The sequence below is a fragment of the Oxyura jamaicensis genome, chromosome 4 (genome assembly GCF_011077185.1).
Source record: "Oxyura jamaicensis isolate SHBP4307 breed ruddy duck chromosome 4, BPBGC_Ojam_1.0, whole genome shotgun sequence".
NCBI lineage: Eukaryota > Metazoa > Chordata > Aves > Anseriformes > Anatidae > Oxyura > Oxyura jamaicensis.
Window position 1 is genome coordinate 25,541,893 of NC_048896.1, and position 23,938 is coordinate 25,565,830.

Genomic DNA, 23,938 nt, shown 5'->3' on the forward strand with positions numbered 1-23,938 from the left:
TCATCCTTGTGGCCCTCCTCTGGACTCATTCCATGTCCTTCTTGTGCTGGGGGCCCCAGAGCTGAACACAGTACTTCAGGTGGGCTCTCACGAGAGCAGAGCAGAGGGGGAGAATCCCCTCCCTCGCCCTCGTGGCCATGATTCCTTTGATGCAGCCCAGGGTACTGTTGGCTTTCTGGGTTGCAAGCACACATTGCTGGCTCACGATGAGCTTCTCATCAACCAACATTTGCACTCTTTCTTACTGCAACTTGGAGGCCAAATTGCCTTTTAAACAAAGCTAGTTAAAATCTGTTAAGGAGGAAATATATTCCAGAATTGTTCCTTAAACCTGCTGGGACAAGAGGCAAGTAAACATGAACTTAAAAGTTTTTCAGAGCTTCAGGTTCTTGGAGTTTCTCATCTCAGCCAACAAATAAGCATGGCAAGTACATTTTGCACAGAGCAGGACACTCCAAGCTGCTGTGGCATCTCTCCATAAGCAGTGGTTTCCTTTGCAAGCTCTGCCACACCCTACGTCAGCCGCTTTTACTTGTTCCAAAGACTCTCACCCCATGGGATAGCCCAGAAATTACTTCTTGGCTTCCCTCCTGGAGTAGCGGGAGGATTAGGAGTAGGTTCTTAAAATGTTTTCAGTGAACGCATCAAGTAATGAATGGCTGTGCCGGATATCTGCTGTGGGAACAGGCCTTACCCTGTGTGCTGTGCAGCAGCAGGTCACTAGGTTCTTTGCTTGCACCTGTTAGTTTAAGTGCCAGAGCATGGCATGGCAAGAAAACAATGTTGTTTTTCTTATATCATGTTATTTTCAAAGCGGGCTTCTTCCAAAGCTCTGATAATTTAATGAATTGTGTCTTCTTATTGGGGTTCAGTTACCCTGCAATCACATGGTTGTTGGGGAACAAGTCCCCTTCATTTCTCAAAGGGGCTGTTGCTTTCTTGTCAGATGCTTAACATAAGATCTGGGACAAAAAAACAGCTGGGATGATGTTGGAGAGAAGGAGAAAGGCTGCTGAGTCTGAACAAACAGAGGAACAGGCCTCACGATTCGTATTTGGTGAATGTGGCTTTTTACTTCACTTCAAGGTAAGCTGCCTTTCTTGTTGGCAAGGAAGGCAGTCTGGCAGAGTTACCCTCTAGGAAAACCCTCTAGAAATAGCTCCTCTTCTTCAGCTAATGACATAACAGAAAGGAATCATCGTTTTGCAAGAGTGCCCCATGAGCCCTTCTGGCTCTGAAAACAGATGATGGAAAAAGATGACTGCGCTCAGGCTTGGCGGGACAAACTGACTTTGACAGAGGCTCTAAGAGAAGAGTGAGCTGGGTGAGAATAACTTGATCTCTCTGTCTTGAGCTGGAAGACGCATCTACTACGGAAGCAAGGGAGGTCCTGGCCAAAGGACAAATTTGACTAGATCTATAACAACCTGACTGCATTTGCCTGGAGAATAGCCCTCTCAGGCCAGTCCTGGGGATTTTTCCATACTCAGATGTGTGTACATCAAGAAACATTAATTATTGCTTATGTGCAGCCAAATACAATGGTGCTGGGCTCAAGCAATGTTACCACAAGTGCAGCTCAGTATTGTACCCCTCATTTGCATCATCAGCTTTGAGTCTAACCATTCCATACATGTCCAAGCTGTGCAAACTTGCTCCTATTCTGCTGCAGGCCAGTCTGAACAGTGTTAAAAGTGACACAAGTGAATGACAAAGGAAAAAGAAAAATCACTGTAAGCCTATGTTTAGTTATCAGGAATATCCAGAATGACAAGAGAAAGGCTAAAAGTTTACAATTGCCCAACCCAAATTCAGAGGCCAGGAAAAAAAATCTACTTTTTCCTACCCGAATGAATTAATCAAGTGAAAGCTAACAAGGGTTTAGAGGAAACTTCCTTTAATCTCTTTACTGCTCAGAGGCCTTCACAGAATGGTGGGCACTTATTTATTTATTTATTTATTTATTCAAATTTAACACTTCCAGGAGGGGTTTTTGTTTTGTTTTTAAGGAAGCATATATAAATTTTATAAAATATGGTGCACGGTTAGCTTTGCTCCCAACAGAGTAATTGTTTCACTGTGTTTAAGTCAGTCTTGTCAAAGTCTTAATGAGTGGAAGTCATCAACATCCAAGCAGCCTTTAGTAATTTCTTCGCAATTACCCAGTGACCTCTCTTTGTAGTTATCCCTAGTGCAAACACACTGCTTCCAGAATGTGCAGAATGACAAGGAAAACTTTGGTGCAGAAACAGAACTATCTTCGCACCTCCTAAATGCAATGTTTTCAGGACAGGAGGAAGGCACTGAGTCAATAAGAGAAAGTGTAATTTGTAGATAAGCAGTCAGTCAGGAATCCCATTCCTCAAAAAAGATAACATAAGAGAAAATCTCATGATTTTCATGACTGACCATGGTGGGTTTTAAAACACTGAAACTGCTCAGAGACAGATATAGGCAAAGTGACAAGAGCGCTGAGTGACAACCCTGCCCTGCCACCAACAGCCTTTTCTTAAGAGACAGACAGCTGACAACTTTGTTTAATACTTTGTTTAAAAATACACATGGGTGTCATGGGAAATCACAGCCAAAGTCCATCAGTCAGTACTGCCAACGTGCTGAATACAACGTCCAAACACACAATTCTTTCAGCTGAACCGGGAAATTGCAACACCAAACAAGCCTGGTTGAGAACTCACTGACCTCTGTACGCTGATCCTCCTGCAGACTGCTTGCAGGAAGCAGGCTGAGGTCCCCTCTGGGAAGCAGCACAGGAAGGAGCACCTCACAGCTTCAGGTGGCTGAAAACTGCTTGCTCTGCAAAGCTACTGGAAACAAGGCACACTGTGGTGATCTTCCTTAGCTAAACAATGTGCTACACACATCAGGAGACAAGCTAAAGAAGCTAGAGGAAAGGGAACTACTCACTCACTGGAGTACAAATAGGTAAAGCCACAGCACAGAGGTTTTACATCTTCCCTAGATGCCAGTAAGAGAAGTAGTGATGGGTGTTTTGGTTTTTAAAAACACAAATATTAAAAACAAAACAATTTCAAATCTGGCTTAAATTCATTATGATCTACGATGTGTTCTCCCATAAGAGACCACCAATCTTTTTGTTTGAAAAGAACTTCAAAATTTCCACAAATATTTGTACCTTATATCCCACAGCAAAAAATTTTACCAGGTACCAGGATGCCACCAGCCTCATGAGATGAGGGGACTTTCTCCTCACAGCTAAAGCAGGTAAGAAAGAAATGAACAAGACAAAATAAATAACCCTTCTAGGTGAGAGGGTAATGCCTGAGATACATGAAGGGAGCCAGTTTTTTGCTTGGATATGATTCAGGTTATTACTCAATTACCATGGACTTACTGTAGTCCCCTACTCTTCTGTAAGGCTGCTGGGTGCTGTTCCAGGAAACAGGAAAAGCTAATACCCTTGACTTATGGACTGAGAGGAGAACTTCTCTTTCCCTATACATCTAATGGCATTAACGAGCTGTTTTTTTACAGATAACGAGGGTCAGACCTTTGTTTGGCTTATGATTCTTGCTGCTTCTAAGATGAACCTCCACTTCTGTGGTACAGGTCAGGGGATCAGATGCAAAATGCTCTCCATCCCACAAGCCATAATTTGTCACCAGGTAAATCTTGTACAGAGAGGCAGAAATAAGATAACAAAGTAAATAGGAAGGTTAGAATAGCCTAATGGACAAAACCTAATCTAAGCAGTAACCAGTGCAGGGTGGATGAGAGAGGGCAAATGTTTGAAAAAATAAACTGAAATCCACCCAGGTGACTTGCATGGGAAAAATCTACATAATTACATGTTACTGTGACTGTCATTACATCTGAGTTAGGGACAGAGAACTAAGGAAGGGCTGAGACCACACCCTGACTCACCATTCACAGTCACCTAGCTTGGAGAGAAACATAAATCACATCTTTGTGGCTGTCGTTAAAAAAAAATAAAAATGAAAGCTTTTCTTAACAACTCATTCTGTAATGCAGTTCCTAGTGCCAGCATCTCATGATGCAAGAAAGAAGGGAATTGATTGCATAGGAGGGTGGAGACAAATGTGCTTTTAATGTGAAATGAGTCAGCTTGGAAAAACTAACTCAACACAACCTAAAGAGAGAAAGGGACAAACCGCAAAAATACCATAGATAAAGAAGTCCCCTCCGAGGGCTCAGAGCATGGCCCACCAGAGGCTGCTGCTGAACGATGCAGAAGGTAACCGCCATCACCACTGCCTCACCAAATTCTCTCTAGACCTCTGTTCCTTTCCTGAGCGTTTTTCTCGAAGAATCCAGGCCTTTCATGAGGCAGCCCCGTCTGCTGTTTGGCTGCGATCCCTTATGTAAACCTGGCAGCAAGACTCCTGAGTGATAAGGCAAATTATTACTTTGGATGGGGACTGAATGTACTGCCGTGACAGGCTTCAAAAACAAAACAAAACAAGAAAACCACACACAACAAAACAAGCAAAAACAGAAATAGTCAGCTAAGCAAACAACACAAGCCCCCCTGCTTAATTTGTTCTGGCAACAACAGGAACCCAAGTTCTTATCACATGCCAGAGAATAATGGTAGGTTTTGGCTTGCCTTGGTTTTAAACCGCAGCTGCTAAAAGGAAAGCCAACAAACAGGGAAAGTGTTTATAGTAAGCACAACCTTCTCAGTGTACAACTACATGTGTTTTCATACCTCAGCAATTAAGGGCTAGAACATGCACTGTTGTTAAGAGGAGGGTACATAAACCCACACTTTATTTCAAGGAGACCATTACAGCATGTGATCACTACAGCCTGAATGTAAGGATCTTTGTGAACAAAAGGTTGATGTAAACAAATCTCTTTGAGAACTTGCACGTGTTAGAAAGCCAACACGGGGTATCTGTGCCGACAAATCTCATTGCAGCTGTGACTGCAGTCACAAACAGGAATTTATGATCTTTGGCACACGAAGAGATGGCAAGGAGGTACTGCAGAAGTCAGATTGCTTGCTGAATGATGACGGGTTTTGCTCTAATGCTTCTGCTCTCAAAATCTGCACAATGTTTTTCACAAAGTTTGTCTGCCATCCACACCCCTATTCCTGCCAACAGGGAAAGGTACCTGGTAGCACTCCTTAGATCAATAATTCCACCTAAGGAACGTGCACAGAGCCTAACAACAGGGCAAACAGCAGGGTGCCCTCCTACAGAAGGATCCTCCTCGAAAACAGCACCAAGACTGCAAAATAACACAGCTCCAGCACGTGATAGAACAGTGGTATACAGCAAAGCCTATTTCAGAGCCCTTTCCAGGGCAAAAGATTTTGGATGGTGAAAGCAAAAATCTGTAGACAGTAAGCATCTGGCACCCCTGAGCCAGCATCAGGAAAGAAATTTCAACTTAACATCGACATCTCCTGCCTTACATTTTGGTTGCAGGAAGCTTTTTCTCTCCTGCCTGAAGGCTTTTCCCTTTTCTCTGCTGTTACAGGAGGTTTGGCATGAAAGGCTACGAACACTGCTTGTAAGAGGCCTTCCTACCTTTGTATCCACTTAATGTATCCTGTCCCTGAAGTAAAACACATTTGAACTTCTTATTCAAGTCATTTAAGTTTAAACACCTCTAGGCACATCCAAAATAATTTCAATTACTACTGCTGTTATGCACACCCCTTCTGAACTACAGCTTTGAGAAGCTATTTTCCTTCTTGCTAGCAGGAAATAAATAAATAAATAAATAAATAAATAAATAAAAGAGGGCCCCAAACTGAGCTTCCCCCAGCTGAAAGCCCACCCTAGCCACATCTCACTGAGGGTCTCGTAAAGCCCCAGGGAGACCCATCTTCTCCTGCCTACACGCTAGTCCCAAAGCTGCTATCTCCCCTAACTTCTGAGGTTTGCAGCATGGCTTGTGGCTTTCAAACTGGTAAAGATAAGGTATGTGGTTCCCAGGGTCCGGAAGTCTGATACAACAGTCTGCACATTGCATACAGACTTCATCCATCTTTCAGAGGGCCGAACTCATCTCTCCTCTGCCTTCTTTTTTTTTTTTTTTTCTTTCTTCAGCATTTTGGGGTTTGCTCGAAGTCTGTGTTACAGGTATGTTTTCTGCTACTGCATAATTAGCAGTTTGCCCTTGGCACACAGCTATAACAATGAGGTAATTCTCAAGAGAACACATACATTGTGTACTCGTGGGGATTACGGGTACGTATAGTTACTCCACCTATTTTGGTCAGAAGAAAAACATACCACCTTCAAACTACCATTTTCTTAAGATCAGCAGCGACAGATTTTATGCTCTGCAATATGTCTCGACTACAACTGATATTTCACACATTTCAAATGACAGCAGCACTTTCAAAAATTCCTGCAATGAGGAAGATCATACCTGTAAAGAGGCATAACATGTCTTTCAGTACTAAAAAAAACAGTAAGCCATTGTATTAGACATAATCATGACTGTCGCTGCTACTTAATATGCGGATCTTCGTCAAGGTCAACTGTATAAAGACACATCCTGAGAGGTATTTTAAATAGTAACAAACATTAATAAACAATCAGTTTAGTAATGAAGTCTCTTGTTTTCTCAAGTTTAGAAGTCTCCTGTTTTCTCCCTGAAGACCTATTCTCTAATGTCAAATGAAAGTGACTGAAAATGATAGGCCTGTATTGTAATCATTACTTTACAGCTCTTGCTGTGGGGCCTTACAGGCTTAGTGCGTGTGATTATTTCTTCACTGTTACACTTGTAAGTCTGCTAAAGGCGGAGTCCTGCATCTAGTGTTCTGCTATAGCCCTTCATCCTCTTCTAATCCGCCCCTATCATGGTATCTGGGCATGGAGAGGGAACAAGCCACAAGCGTTTTCATGAAACAGCAAAAGATTATCATTGCCAAGAACAACCTTTATTCTTTTCTAACGAAGATCATACGATAGCTGAGCAGATACAGTCATTTCACTAAAACATATCTGATAATTGCATGTAATTACACAATGATAACCTTTATTTAAGAACTGCTAGCACCTCGTGACAGAAATCCCCCCAACAAGAATAGCAGCGTATTTACAAAGCGCTTTATAGCCCAGATCAGATGCCAGAGTCCTGCTGCTGAAAAAGGCGAAAACTCCTAATGTAGCCCTGCACCGAAATAATACTAGATAATACCTCGCCGTGAGCTTGGATTCCACAGGAGTGGCACAAGGCTGCCAAAAGCATGTTTAAAACCACTCCTGATATATTACAGCACTACATTAATGCCAGGGAATCAGGGTTTCTGATTGTTGCAGAGAGAGCTGTGCCCCGAGTCTGCTAGAGACCTCTCTCCCCTCTTCTTTTTAGGGTTGGTCATGAGCCTCCTCCTGTGCACCCTGTCCTGCTCTACGATCTGGTATCCTGGAGCTGGGCAGAAAACAGCAAGCACTACCTCATTCCTCAGCAGCAGCAGCAGATCTCTGACAGAAAAGTACTGGAAGCTAACAAGAGTGCAGATACAAACTCAACCCAATTAGGCAAATAGGCACACAAGTGTGATACGAGACAGAGAACTTGGGCGTTCCTGAACAAAGCGGGATTGCAAAAGAATTCGTTTCTACAGCTTATTCATTTCCCAGATAAAATTAGAGATGCAGACATCTTTCATCCCGAGGACTGAGCATGGAGACTGACTGCTTCTGCCTAATTGCAGACATTTAATTTGGTGCTTAGTGTCCTGTACCAGTATCAGTCCAACCGTCCCATACTTCAGCAGTACTATTCTAAGGAATAACACTTTGACTGGAAAGTACCAATTCCTACAGCAAATAATTACCTCCTCCGGGGAACATTCAGCTAAAAGAATCACAGTTTGGGGGGATACCTCATGAAGTACATCAGTCATACACACCTTCCTTGATATGAGATTTAGCAGTCCTTTGTTTCAACTCTCCAGTATTTCATTTCACTTCACACCTAACAACAAATAGAGGCGTACCGACCGGCAGGGGCACGTTCTCTGCCAAACTCCAGCATACCCATGCACGAGCCCATAATTTATAATCCATCCCTACTTGCATGGCCCTGTCTAGCTGGTAGAATTGTATTGCCTTCTCAGTTTTGCCAGCTGACCTGCTTCAGTAATTGCTTCCTACCTCAGTCAGAAGGAAATGGATTCATAAAGATGTAGAATCATAGAATCATAGATTCATAGGATCACAGGATAGGTTAGTTTGAAATGTAAACTAACCTGATGTCTTCTGAATGTAGGATTTTTGAGGGTGGGATTAGAGCCAGTAAACCACGGAGCTGACATGGCTAGAAGCTCAAAAGGTTGTGCATCTGCAAGGGCTGGAAAACAGATTTAACATCTATGCTTCACCACCATTATTATGAATCAAAATCTGGTGTTGGTGCATAATTTGCTAACTCGTCTCACGAGCTGGCTGCTGTCTGTCTGTGCGAGTGCTGAGAATAGCACCCCGTCTCTTGCTTACTCAGTGAAGTCACTCAGTTACGTGTCTGGCAGCGTTGCCCCTGCTTTGTGTTCTGCATCGGTATGCAGAGACACTGTGGTGTCATGTTTCATGACACGTAAATAGCACCATTTCCCACATTAGGCCAACCTCATATTTCAGTAGCATAAAGGAATTTCCCACAGTAACTTGATTCCTTCAAGTTCTGCACTAGACACAAGAGGAAAGGGAATGAGATCCAATTCAATAACCTCAGAACACAGAAAAGATACTGGTTCAGTCAGATGCTCAGTGAAGAGTTTTACAAGCAACTAAATTGTCCATTACCTGCTCACCTCATTGGCAAAGTGCCATCAATCAAATCTACAGGCATACTCATGAAAAATAGACAGACTCTTAAAGATACTTTTAGACAGGTAATTATAAAGTTCCTCTATAGACACTGTTTTATTTTCTTTCTTGTCTGAACAATCCTAGTACTATCATCATTCGTGTCAGAAAGATAAACCCCCTCTAAAGTCCCTTCCCTTTTGGATTGAGAATGGGAATCACAGAATCACAGAATTTCTAGGTTGGAAGAGACCTCAAGATCATTGAGTCCAACCTCTAACCTAACACTAACAGTCCCCACTAAACCATATCCCTAAGCTCTACATCTAAACGTCTCTTGAAGACTTCCAGGGATGGTGACTCCACCACCTCCCTGGGCAGCCTGTTCCAATGCCTCACAACCCTTTCAGTAAAGAAGCTCTTCCTAATATCCAACCTAAACCTCCCCTGGCGCAACTTTAGCCCATTCCCCCTCGTCCTGTCACCAGGCACGTGGGAGAACAGGCCAACCCCCACCTCTCTACAGCCTCCTTTAAGGTATCTGTAGAGAGCGATAAGGTCGCCCCTGAGCCTCCTCTTCTCCAGGCTGAATAAGCCCAGAATAAACTCAGCTACCTGTTACAACTTAAACTGGGCAGATCAAACACACTTAAAAACTGACAGGAGACACCTAAATTTTGCTCGCATCTTGTGCTCAGTGTCATTGCTAGTGCCTGACTTTAGATCGGTCCTGTCCATCTGCACTCCTCTACCAAGCAGGCCATCTTCATATGCATGCAAAGTTATATTTGAAAGACAAACTAAAGCACACATCAGGCTTGGTAAGGCACCTGTTGGAATGCGTGGCTTCAACAGGGATATGCATATTATTTTGCCTTACACCACAGCATGCTGACATTGTGAGCTTCAAAAAAACATGTTCAAAATGCTCAGAGCTGGAGGTGCAGGTACAGAACAAACAAGGAAACAAATACAAAGACAAAAAAGGAGCACTAACCTGAAGAAAAATGCACCACTGTTAACGAAGGAGATTTCATCTGTTAAATCCATCTCCTTCAAACATGAACTACGGTCTGTTAATCGGAGGCTGACCTGAGGTGTTCCATCTGACAGGTCTGGTTGTGGCACTAGGCATGTTCGGCTGGATCCTTCCCTTGTGGACTTCGTCATCTACAAAAGTAAAGAAAGAGAAAATTGAAACATAAAAGGAAGGAAAAGCAGCCTCTTTAAATAATCTCTAACAGAAAGACGTTCCCTACCAGTGTGCAAACAGTGAACAATATCATAAAGTACAAACTAATGATACAAAATGCATATAAGTCAAACAATCTGCTTGTTTAAAGACTACTTAAAGAAGAATAAACATATGCCTATTGAAAGAAGGGTAGCAGTGAAATTAACAAAAGGAAAATAAGGAAAATAAATGGAGAATTACTTCCTGTATCATAGAAGGCAAACTAAAAAAAAATTCTCATTGAATCTTTATCTCTTGACACAAACTGGAGTAACAGATAGTAAAAGAAATTGAAGACCTCTTCCCAACAACCCTTCCATTTTGAAAAGGAAGTTTATGTCAATAAACTGGAGGAAAATTTCTCAAGACATGGACTTGTTGTGTTGGTGTTCTCTGATGAGGCAGCCAGAACATGGAGTTGGAAGCTGGGCTTCCTACATTGAAGATGAAGTTTCCAAGTATCACTGAGCCCATATACAGGATGGCCAAAGCTCTTGCTTTGGCTCCTCAGCAGAAGTGTGCAAAACCAAAGAACAAATAGTGCTGTGTCAGACCATTTTCTGGTGTCAGCAGCAGACGATGAGTGCTTAGGGGATTAAGAGCAAATTCAGAGGTTTGCCCCTAATGCATTGTCCCAGATTTTGGCACAGTGCGGTTTGGGGCTTTCTTTGACTTGGAAGTTGAACCTCGTTCACTGTGTTTAAGAGTGAACATTGGACCTACCCTTTGTGATTACATTAAATTCCTTAATGTCCACTTCTGTCTTTAGCTTTTGCAGGATTCTATGGCTGAGAGTTTCAAAACACCTTTACATATTGATTAAAAATTTTAGAAAGAGTACTTCCATGCCAGATAAGGTGACATATAATCTTTCCTTAGTTTTTGAACTGTCAGAATTGGCAAATACTGTTCCTTACCCACCTTCCTCATTCCATTTTTGACTTAAAAAAACAAACCCACATACTACTCCATTAACTCCATCAGTAGTCTAATCAGACTGAAAAATCCCAGTTTATAAAGTTTGTTCATTTTAAAGAAGTCATTTTGCTGCCTTCGATCCTTTTTGCTGTCTTCCTCTACACCTTTTTACCTTCTGCTAAATCCTTTTTGAAGAGGTAGCCAGAACTGCATGCAAAATTATATATATATGTAAATCTCAGATTTAGTGATGGCTTCTTATTAAAATGCAGCTTTTTGTTTGCTTTCACGATTGCTAATTGAGCTGACAGCATTGTGAAGTTTCTGTAGCACCAAGATCTCTTTTATAAAAAGAATAACTAATTTGGAGCTCATCAGCATATACATTTATACAATTTTTGTGGGGATTTTTTGGACAACAGTTAGCAACTAGTGATAGAAACTCACCTATTATTTCTTCAGCCAATACGGAGTATCTTAAAAGCCTTCTGTAAGCCCCTGTAACCAGTTTTTCCTGCTTTGAATAATTTTCTTTTATCAGCACATTCAACCTCTTTATGCGTCACTATTAAAAACGTTGAATAGTATGAAATCCAGCAAAGATCCTTGAGAGACTTCACAGGCAACCTCTCTCCACTGATAAGGAGACCATTTATTTTTATTGCTTTCTAATTATTAATCCACACTTTCCTTCTAATCACACGTGAGCTTTGCTTCTTTCAATGCCTTTGATAATCTTATCAAAACCTTTGGAAACTCAAGTGAACTGAATTGCCTTTATTTACAAACACACTTACTGGCTCCTTTGTCACACAATATTTTTCTCGAAATGAGCCATGCTTGTGTCTCCTGATGACTCTAATTATCCATTTGTTTATTAATTATGCTGCCTACTACAGTTTCTACAAATCTCCTGGACTGTAAATCAGGATCTCTCCTGAACCCTTAATTTTTAAAAACTATTTTAAACTATATTACTTACTGTTTTTAAAACTATTCTTGTTTTCACCTTCTGTTTTGGAATGCTCTGTTTTGCTCACAGTTGCTTCCAAATACTTTGTGTGTGCTGAAAAGTTTCATGGGACTGAAAGTTGTTTGCTATTTAGCTCTGAAAAGACTGAACTGAAAAACATTATGTATATCAAAGGCAACGGGAAACCAGACAGATATGTAGAGAGCTGCTCCTGCACTCATGGCAAGATCCTGCCTTCCCTGACATCAATGGGCCTTTTGCCCGGGGTCAGTACCTCACCTTTGGACTATCCCTCTTTTCCAGCAATACTCTGCTGCCATGCTGCCTGAAGTGGACGCTGGCTTTTGACACCACAGGAACTGGGCATACAGCCTGCAGACACCAGGCCGTGGCTCTCAGCTGCAAACAAAAGGGATGCTGTAGTAGCAGAGGGAGACAGTGTCTGTACGGAGCAGAGGAGACAAGTTGAGGCTACCAAGTTGGCATACACTGAAGTCTGCTACTCTGTCACTTAAAATACATCTTCATTCTCAGCTAAACAGACTAAAATAATGTCAGATGCCACTCAGGATCAAAGGGAGCACCCAAATAAAGGGCAATCAAAACACCAAAGAACAGATAAGTCAAATGAATTGTATTACACCACACATCCTGCATTTGGCTTTCAACATTTGCTGTCTCAGAAAGTTTAGATGCAAGAAATTCTGTTTGCAGTTCTACCAGTAACTTGTCAGATCTATGACCAGTATAAACATTTGTCATTAGGGGTATTAAAGAAAGTGCAATGAAATATCTCCCCTAGAGGCTTAAATGGACCAGACAAGGTGGCATCACCTCACACATACCACTGCTAAGATGTTTCTTAACTTATGTTTCTTAACTTTCACCCATCATCGAGATGTCAGAAATTACTGGGTTCAAAGATCAAAGATAAATATGTCATATATTCTAAAGCTCTGATTCGGTATGATAACTTTAATCTTTGTCTGCTCCTGAAGAACAGGGACTGCTCCACACCAAGACGAGTCTAGAGAGTTCCATGCACATGCCTTGACAAGGAGTGAAGATACAAATTCCTAGCAAAGAACATCCTGCTCTTCTGAGTACCTCATTCATGTTCTCAGTGAGGAAAAATCTTCAACTATTCTAAGCTATGCACGAACTCATAAATAATTAGGGTAATTCATACCCATTTGAGTAGATAATTAAGACATCTAAATGTGGAACACCTTTGGAAGAAGCTAGCTGTGAGTTTATATTTAAAATTCAGAATTCTAAGTGTGATAAATATATTTCCATAAGGTTATCATCAGGTACTTGTTCAGTTTGATCAGGCGGCCTTGAACCTGCTCTTCGCTTACAGCGGCTGAGACTTTGTTTCCCCAGCCTCCATCTGCGGGTTCAGGGAAACAAAAGACTTGGGAAGCCTGACTGGCAGTGAAGATCGAGGCAAAGAAGTTGCTGAGTACCTCAGCTTTCTCCATGTCTGTCGTTACCAGTTCACCCTTCTCATCCATCAGAGGGGGCACACTCTCCTTGGCCTTTCTTTTCTGAGCCATGTACCTGTGGAATCCTTTACTGTTACTCTTAGTATTCCTTACCAAGCTCCGTTCCATCCGTGCCTTGGCTTTCCTGATCCCATCCCTGCACATCTGGACCACATCCCTGTGGTCTTCCCAGGCCACGCGTCCCTGCTTCCGCTGCCTGTGCATTTCCTTCTTGCACCCCAGTCTGACCAGAAGGGCCTTGCTCAGCCAGCCCAGCTGCCCACCCTCCCTGCCCATGTTTTTACGCAGAGGGATGGAGAGTCCTTGTGCTCTAAGAATGTTGTTTTCTTTTTCACCCTTGTCTAAATTTGGTTACATCATAACTAGCTGTCAGCATAAACCTTACATTTTGATCGACTGTCATTACCTTTGCCTCAGGGACAAAAGAGAAAGGAAGACCATTCACCAGATGTATCTCTGGTCTGGCAGCTACTCCTACAGAACCTGCTGTGGCCAGAACAGTGAAGTCAAATACCCAGGAATGAGACACTTGCCAAAGTTACCCAGGCCACTTGATAGCTCTTGAAACAAACGTATTACATTCACACCAATTAAAACACCAACTGCTCCAAGGGGATTTTTCAGCACATACCCAGAGCTGTAAGCTCCCTACCAGGGTTACCTAACAGTAACTGCAGTGACAACAAATTGCATCAGGATATGCCTGAAGATGCAGAATTTTGCTGGAGAGTTTTGTCACCCTAAACTGTCTCAGAGAATCAGGTGGAAATTCCTTCTGAGACAGCAAAGTCAGTCAGCAAACAGCCAAGTATTTATGCTGGACTTTGACGGTTCTCTGAAGCTGCACAGCTCAGCAAGCTCTCACACGCCAGCTTCATCAGCCGCTTTGTTGTAGTAAGAGACAACTGAGGTGAATCTGGATGGGATGAAACTCTTGTGGCTTTGAAGACCAATATAACTGCCAGGCCCACAGGGCTTTTAGAGGCAGGGATACTTCTGCAGTGACATTCTTCTGTTACGTTCCCTTCACATGTCCTATAACATTCTCTCACTTGCTGTTCTTAAGCACAAAATGAGGGCCTGATTCATCACACCACTAACCAGGGCACAGAATTTCTGTGTATGACGATGCAAATGCTGAGGTTGCTGTCTGAATGCTGTGTACTACACTAGCTGGGAACAAAGACGTCAGAGAGCCTGTGAAACATCATCTAAACATACCTGAGCTACAGTGGCATTTTTTCCGTACTACTAGAACTTAAGAGAAGTCCTTAAGCCTGGATGTAGCTTAAAGCAAGCACCCTGTCATCTTTAGTAAGACTGCTATATGTGCTAAAAATTGGCTTGTGCTCAAATACTTGCTGAAGCATGGATTAAGTTCAGAAAGTAATAAAATGTAAAAAAAAAAAAAAAAAAAAAAAGTAATAAAAAACTGTTGATAAGTCACTTCACCTAACATCTATGGTATTGATTTTAAAAGTATGAATGGAAAATACTGTTGACAAGATGAGTTCTTCTCAAAGAAAACATGCCTCATCATCCTAAATTACTGCCTCTGGGAGACAAAGATCAATGGCTCTGTAATTCTTACTAGGTTTCGCACCGAATCAGCACAGATAACATAAGCAGTAACACATACTTGCAAAATCTAGTCATCAGTTCTCTTCCATACCCAGAACCAAGCCCCAAATCCTTGATGAACTGCCACACTGAAATCAGAAAGTCACGATCAGTGCAGTCATCCTTACAATCTGTGCAGCTGCCACTGCCAAATTTGGATTTCTCTTACTCCACTTGTATTTTTAGGCATGAAATCACTAAAACACCTCCTCTGTACTCCGCCCCACTTAGATATCAAAGTTTTAAATTTGATGCAATGCTAAAGTGTGTGAAGTTTTAAAGTTCAACCAAGTTTTCATGTTTGATTCAAACTCCTGTCTTACTCTTAATGATGACAAGACCTTTTGGATTCAAAGGGCTGAGTGTTATTTTCCTTTAAACCGTATCGCCACAACCTTCCTATCTGAAAGAAGCCACTTCAAACAGAAGAACTTCTTAAATGTTTAAAAGTAAAAACGTTGTTAACATTACACGATTCTAGGAGTAGAGAGCTAGAAAACACTCTCAGAAAGCCTATGAAATTCAGGCTCTGCTATGCTGGTATCGTATTTCTAGCTCCAGAGTTAGTTCACTTGTCACTGGCTGCGAATCCCTGAAATTTTGTTTCAGTAAACTTTCTCAAAGTTAAAGTCTTGGCTCTGTTACAGATCTGTCCAAGCCCAGGGACTTCAGATTGTACAGGAATTCCATCTGTCAGAACAATTTTCTTGTTTGTAACTGCTGTACTGAATTTTGTCTGTCTTCCATGAGGTATTAATGTTGTAACAGCAAGCTCGTTACTAAAGGTGTTGCAGATATACAAATCACAATAAACTCCCTGTCTCTAACTGAACCAGACACACAGAACTAATCTAAGTGAAGAGCAGAAGATACTTTACATAATAGGTGGGATTCTGAGGAGATTATTCATAGAGATGGTAACAGTCTTCCTCTGTTACGTCTTTACCAAAACAGACTCCTTAAAGCTTTAGAAATGCTGCTGATATAAAAGTCTGTAAAAAAAATAAATCTGTGCAACATGGCTGATTCTGGTCCAAAGTGACGTGAAACCACTTTAAGAGATTGCACCTGTGGTTTAGCAAAGCTATTTAAATGATGACATCTCAGCGAACATTCTTGTGCTTACTACTTACTGTTCTCTGTAACAGCAGGATAGAAAAGAGCTGCATAAAGGAATCAGTTACAGCTATCTTCATCTTTAAACTTGTCTGTGGAAATGGGGCATCCCAGGATCTGCATACTTTGGCTATGTAATTCAAATCCCTGCACTAAATTTTAGGCATCACCAAACAACACTGCTGCGGTGCCTGTGCTGTTGTCCACATACCATTACCTAGGCCTCCATCTGCATTCACTGGAAAATCTTTGATCAAACTTACCTTCCTCGCAGATTTGTTTCTCAAATGCTGAGTCAAACCAGCCTACTCAGTGAATCCCCTAATATAGTAAGGCATAGGAAAGGAGGACTCCTACCCACGTTCACTACGTCTTAATTTCCCAGGATTTCTTCTGGCTACCTGTGTTTCCATACTTGCTTATTTAGGCAGTTACTATCCTAGTTTGAAGTGCATATGACCAAGACCACCATACTTAATGACAAGTGTAAGCCCTCTACAAGAATTCAAAACTGAGTCTATTTTTTTTCTTGTTAACTGTATTCTCTAAGCCACATCATGTAACTTATCAAATCATTTCACCATCAGTGCAATAGGCCTTTTGCTGTAAATACAGTGCTGTATGATATGCAGGAAAAATAAGTGCTACGCAAAATACTTTGAAAGCAAGGTGGGCACCTGCTATGAGTTGGGACAATACCCACAATATTGGTATTTTTGTCTGTGCAGCTAATTCCAAATATCAAAGCTCTCGATCAAAAGCTTGACAATTCCAAATATCAAAGCTTTATCAAAAGTAACTCACACCGTTGCTCAGTTAAAGTAAATTAAAGTACAAATCAGACTCGTAGGTAAAACATACCTCGCCCTTAGTCAGAGTACCTCTGTACAGCAGTGCAGCTTAGGGCCTCTTGAGAAACATATAAATGAAGCCTCAGTTGCTACCCTGATGTGGAATCAGAGTATCTTCAAAGACAGCAAGGATGCTATAAGAATTTATCACCAAATCTTAAGTACAGAGAAAAGGGGTCCTCTGGAATTGACTTCTACCTTTTATTCACTTGGTTTCTTTGGACTGCCCTCACTTGAACAGAGGACGTATCAAGAGTAATAAGCACAAATACGGTCATGTGATTGCAATCCGAGGAGAGATGTAGGAATGAACTTGGAAGGCTATGATTAACGATTTCTGTTTTCAGTTTCCCACAGGGCAGACTTTCTGCTCATGGCAGTATGCAGCTGCCCATTCAGAACAATAGCAATAAAAATAACGATAAGTTACTGTAGTTACAGGGGGCATCGCTTGATATTTCAGTATAGGCTTAAAATAATTATGTTACCTCCAGTGAAGGAATCTTAAAAAAATCTTCTGCAAATACCAGCTGTGGTGTTAAAGAGCAAATGATAATGAGATCATCAGAAGCCAGGGAACAGAGGTAAGTCAGCACAGTGACCATCACATTCCTCTATCCTTCCTAACTGTTTGAGATGTAAACACGTGTGTGTTTGCCAAAGGATTTCTGCATTAGAAAAGTGTGAAGCTGTGCCAAAATTCAGAGCTCCTCCATTGAAGTCCATGTAAGTAGGTTGGAAAGACTCAAACAAACAGTTGAGAAACCTGTCTTTCTCCATGTATGGTACTCCTCCCGTTCACAGCCTGACAATGAATTACACAGTAATGAAAGAATTTGCTGCCTAAAAGACTGCGTTGGCACTGGCTTGGACTGCACTCTATCCCGTAAAGTGCAGACAGATCCTTCAAGGAAAACAAATTAGTTTTACCTCTGTATTTCTCTTACCCCACAATGCCATATGGCCAGCTCATTAACAAAAGAACTTAAAATAAGTGAAATAATAACCACAGAGGTTCATGCCAGCTACCCACCATTGAAGCACTTCTGCTTCTCAGCAATGAAGTATGATGTTTACAAATTCTGCAAAAAGAGCAGGTTCAGGCCTAGGGAATTTGAAGAGCGGGGGAGCAGCACGTTCAAGCACACCATAAACTGATACTACTGGTGCCTGAGCTCAGCTAGCACATTTTTTATGGCCCTCTGAATCAACACCGGGTAATACAGATAAGCTGAGGCTCCACTAGAAAATTCCACCGGAGCACATAACAACCCACCCAAGAAGGGTTACAGAACTTCCTGGTCTTGGAGCATTCACCATAAACTAGAAAAAGAATCAGAAAATACATTCCGTACTGTAATAGCATCTTCAAGGTGATCTCATAGGTCTTTTCCATCTCCCATTTTCATGGCATTACATCTTCATTATAAGCATACATTTAAGTATGAGTCATTGCAGACAACTGACTCAAAGAAGTGAGTCATAAAGGTGTGTTAGATCAGATTCTTCTGTCACCGTTGCTAGTAAAAGTTTGGAATTAACATTCCTGCAGTCAGTTAGGATCAAGCTTGCCACTGACTGAATGCTATTAAGATGAGCATGCAATAGTCAGTGATTGCAGGAATCAGGCAGAACAATAATTGCTTTCATTGTGTTGACTGGAGATGAAAAACGATAACAAGCATGTGTGAGCTAAAAGCAGAAAATCCTTTGATAGCACACTATTAACTGATTCGTCATGGAACAGCACATGTAGACAGATGCGTTTCAGTATTAAAATGCACTTTGTTTACACAAAATAATGCTTCCAAGGGAACAAGAGATATGTATGCTGAGAACACAGCAAGCAGCTCTAGCTAGGAACCCGTTAAACATTAACCTCTACAAGTCTGCTCACTATTGCCAAGAGATCATAGTTTTACTGGGCAGAGTGCACACAAGTATAGTTTAGAAGACCTCTAAAAAAAGATAGAATGTATGATTTATTCAAATACTTGCAACCCCACTGTCCTCTCCATTTTTTAATATGTTTTTTTATTTTTTATATGCACTCATTAGCACAGGATTATACAATGGCTCCTACAAACTGGCCACTTCCTCTTATTTTCATTTTGCAGAATATCTTTACATTAAATAAGACAAGGAGAAGATCTTTCCACCATTAAAATGAAAGATGCAGATTGAAAGGCAAAAGCTACCAGAAGGTAGCACACCTAACAGTCACATTCTCAAGCTGCTTAAGTTCTTAGGCTGCTTCGAAAACTTAAAAGAAACAAAGCAAAATCAGAGCCTCGAATATGATCTAAGCTGAAAATCTGCTGTTGTCAATACTGGCAGTCTGTTTGATGCTATCCCTCAAAATACAGAAAGTAGAAAGAACGTACTCATTTCTAATATTATGTCACACTTTGGTAACTAAGTATATTTTGGAATATATTATGCTTTTTAAATACCCTGCAAACGTTCAGATCAAAAAATATGAAATCATTTAAAAATATATAAGATATTTTTGAGCGTAGCTATACTGACTCCCAACTCTACTAGAAGACATTAAATAATTGCACATCTTCAGAAATCTGACCCTCACTCTCTCAGAACACTCTCTGGTGCTGGGATTCAAATAATAAACATAACCCTTGATTTTCAAATGAGAGCGTTTAGACAGGCACCTGCATTCCACATGGAGTAATAAAAACATCAAGTTTTAGTCACATTTCCAAAACTTAACAGCAGAAACCTGTGTTACTGATGAAACAGATTATGCAATTACACCACTTCTGTACTTGCATGGGAAATTACTTTTATTATGTATATATGCATTTCTGCTTATCTCTGAATTACTGAAGCTTGAGAATTCTCTGAGATTTCTACTCATTCAGCTTAAGTGTTGCTTGTGAAATCTGTGAAACTATGGGATGAGGTCTGTTGTGCTTTAAAGTCCGATTCCTTTAAAGCCAACGATGCAGTGACTATCCTGTTGAGAGAAATCAACACGGAACCATAAAATGAGTAACATGCATCCCAAATACAGGCACTAGCTGAGCATCACTCTGCTAAACCATTACAGACCTCCACAGAATGCCATGAGGAGTAAGGTTTACTGGCAAATGCATCCTTTCCATTCTTATATGAAAAAGCCTCTGCTACAGAATACTGGATACAAAACAAGTTCAAGCCTCTGTCTGAAATGTAGGAGCTTTGTTTTGCTCAACTGTGTGTGCTCATCAGTCAGTGTAACCTAAATGTTTACATCTGAAAAATTACCCGAGACCAACTCACTGTCAAAAGCTACCAGCAACCACTTCTCCATCCCACTTTAGCCTAAAAAAAAATAAAAATAAATAAATCCACTTATGAAAATCATCACCTCCCACGTATCAACTTTAAATGAAGCAAGAGTCTCCAAAACGCATTCAAACTAGAGTACCTGCTCATCATGGCATCAAGACACACCATCAAGCCCCAGCACTATTACTAAGGAAAAATTTCTACTATTAAGAGTAGAAATTAAATTGTCAACACCCATGCAGGACACTGTCAAAATCCAGGTTTTGGACTAAACTTCTCTTGATGACTTCTACGCAAGAACAGAGAAGAACATGGGGACAGCTAGAGACTATTCACTTAACTTCCTAATTCTGATTGTCAGTATTGTCTGCAAACTCTCTCAGGCATACCCAAGACCATATTTTAGCTTCGGATTAACACAGCAGTGGATCCCAACCCACAAATCAGATTCTCAGCTAATACTGCTACAAATGCTAATAATTGTTAAAAAACACTAGAGTACAGCTGGCTTGTCCATGCCCCTCAAAAACAGAAAAAGAACTCTCTTCATTCAAATCCCGGCCCAGTGTTCTTACACCTAGATCACATTAATTATAGTGGCCCAAGGAAAACATCCTCTTCCTCAGTATCTTGCTGATAAATAATTTTTTCTCCCTTTGCCACATTCTTTGCAAGTCATACAAAATGTAGGTTTCAGAATGCACGAGATTCCACATCAATAAAAGCTTTAAACCAATTACCTGTAGAGACCTCAATGATTAGAAAAGATTAGAACATCCCTAGAATGCTCTTTGACCTATTTATTCTTCAAGAGAATAATCCTTTAATGTCAAGAAGCGCTGACGCTAATAAAGACAGGTGGTTAAGTACTCCAGCTCCTGTCTTCCTCCCACATGAACGAAGAAGAACAACAGGTCAAGGGTATCCTTAAAGGAGAGACTGAGAACCTTTGACAGGATTTTACCATTTCAATGGAATGAGAAAATACTTGCAATAGTAGTTTAGCTTTATTTTTTCATTATACTTTTTTCCCAAACAGACTAAACTGTACTATTTCCTTTAACCATTTCCGTTCTTCTACTGTTATGTTGCTGGGATGCAAAGTCGATAACCAGCTGAACATGAGCCAGCAGTGTGCCCAGGTGGCCAAGAAGGCCAACAGCATCCTGGCCTGTGTCAGGAACAGTGCAGCCAGCAGGAGCAGGGAGGTGATCAGCCCCCTGTACTCTGCTCTGGTGAGGCTGCACCTCAAGCACTGTGTTCAGCTTTGGGCCCCTCACTACAAGAACGACATCAAGGAGCTGGATGGAGTGTGTACAAAGAAGGGCAACAAAGTTGGTAAAGAGTCTAGAAAACAAGTCTTATGAGAAACAGCTGGGCTTATTTAACCTAGAGAAAAGGAGGCCAAGGGAAAAGGAGTCTTGGAGAAAAGGGAAGACCTTACTGCTCTCTTACAACTGCCTCAAAGGAGGTTACCGTGAGGTGGGGGGTCGTTCTCTTCTCCCAAGCACCAAGTGACAGGACAAGAGGAAATGGCATCAAGAGGCACCAGGGGAGGTTTAGGTGGGATATTAGGAAACATTTCTTCACTGAAAGGGTTGTGAAGCATTAGAACAGGCTGCCCAGGGAAGCGGTTGCAACACTATCCCTGGAGGTATTTAAAAGACGTGCAGCTGAGGTGCTTAGGGACATGGTTTAGTGGTAGGCTTGGCAGTGCTGGGTTAACGGTTGGAACTGATGGTCTTAGAGGTCTTTTCCAACCTAATGGTTCTATGACTCTGTGATTGTAATGATTATACAGTGTGCTCTATTTTAATGATGCAGATAAAATTATTTTGTTGATCAACTGGCATTCCAAGATGCTTTTATCACATTATCATCGTTACTGCTGTGTCCACTTTCTCCTCCCTATCTGGTTCTTTTTTTGGCCTCACAAACTACATCATTGGAGAGGACAGGACTGTTGGATTTCCAGTTCAGTTCAAAGGCTGCTAGAAAGCACCGTGTCTATTTTGTTAAATGTTAAAACCTAAGAGAAGACCTTAAAACAAACTCAGACTTCATTAATACAAAGCTTTTTGTTAACTAGGGCACAGATTTTTTTTTTCCCCCCACAAAAACAATTAGACAGATTATTTTCTGATATTAAGAATGTGCAGCTTCCTGAGATTTGCTAAAATGTCATTCAATTTACTACATCAGAGTATTTGGCCCTGTGCCCCAAAATAGAAGAGTTATTGCACAGGATTGTTTGCTGACTGACTCCAGGCAGGGGCTTTGAGAGAAAAAAACAGTCATTGACATTGCAGTGATTAAGGCTGCAAATGTCAGTGCTAATTTTTCATTAAAAAATAATAAAAAAGGGTCATGGTAAGCTTGTAGGGAGGATCTGACAGAGTTTTACAAAATCATGGGGAGTAGAGAGTAGATGGAACCGTTTGCTGCCTTTCAAACAAAACAACCCACCAAAAAAGGTGGCCTTCAAATAACACTTTCAAAAGCCATGTTTACAGGAAACAGAAGGAGTCAGTCCTTCACCTGACAGGGAACTATTTACACAACTCCTTGCTAGGTGACACTGTGGAAGAAAAATATTTACATGTATGCTAGAGGGTGACAGGACAAATACTTTGGACATCATTAAATACACAAAGAACATCAAAACCAAGAAAGCTGCTCAGAATAGTAAGGAACTAGTAGCGTAATTGAGGGCAACACCATATAGGCCACCCTCTGTTCTGATTTCTCTGGACATCCACTTAGGGCCACAGTAGGAGGCAGGAAATGAAGCAAGACAGACCCCATGTCCATGCCAGTGCAGACGTTCTTATATAGGATGAGCAACCATTAAGAGGATTATCCAGTGAATTCAATGCTGCGAATGATTGCAGAGGTGATGCATTAGCTGATTGCACTGGGATAGATTGCAGCAGATGATTCTTGACTGCGTCAGCAGCTGTACACCACTGAGGAGGAAATAGTCTGTTTCTCTTAGCAGCATCCCACAAAACAATGCTACGCAGCTTTTGCTTCAGGTAGGTGCCAGTAGGGTCATGCCTGCGATTCCTCCCTAAGCTACGAAAAAAGCACGTACCAGTGTTGTTCATGGGGCAGTCTGGAAGAAAGAATGAACTTCAGAGTCCCCGTCTCTCCCTTCATTTGACATTGGAGTGGGGAATATTACCCAAACCAGTGCTGTTCCTTGCACAAAATTCTTCTGGAGCATGGCAGCTCAGATGTGACAAGCAGCAGTGCTGTCAAGGGTGCCAACACATATTCAAGAGAGCCATAGCAGTTACAGAGCTGCTCTTCCTCCTACTCACAAAACAATAAAATACAGAATCTCTTCCCAACCATGTAAAACAGCTTACAGTTAGTTAAGGCTCCATAAACCACATGAAGTACCAAATCATTTATACTTTTAAGACTAAAATTGTGGTGCCAATGCCATGGGGATTTTCAAAGGCATTTTCTAATTCTTGTGGTCATAGATAATTTCATGAATGCTAACTGGAGAGAATGACTAATTTTAATTCAGGCATTAATTCAGACTCATCATTCAGTGGCACAAATACCTTCAGGAAAATTGTAGACAATGATATAACATAAGCAATGACTTAATATATATATATATATATATATATATTTACTAT

The 23,938-nt window shown here is 41.2% G+C and overlaps 1 protein-coding gene across 10 annotated transcripts in view; it reads right to left on the reverse strand.

Moving 5' to 3' along the window:
* Positions 1-23,938, reverse strand: part of FAM13A (family with sequence similarity 13 member A) — a 132,045-nt gene that overhangs the window by 71,455 nt on the left and 36,652 nt on the right. For 8 of the 10 annotated variants that reach the window (XM_035326302.1, XM_035326300.1, XM_035326298.1 and 5 more), the window contains one exon: positions 9,775-9,947. In XM_035326302.1, the coding sequence (XP_035182193.1) occupies positions 9,775-9,947 (173 nt within the window). Of the gene's footprint in view, positions 1-9,774; positions 9,948-23,309; positions 23,315-23,938 lie in introns of all 10 variants that reach the window. The other 2 variants (XM_035326297.1, XM_035326307.1) reach the window with 2 other exon arrangements.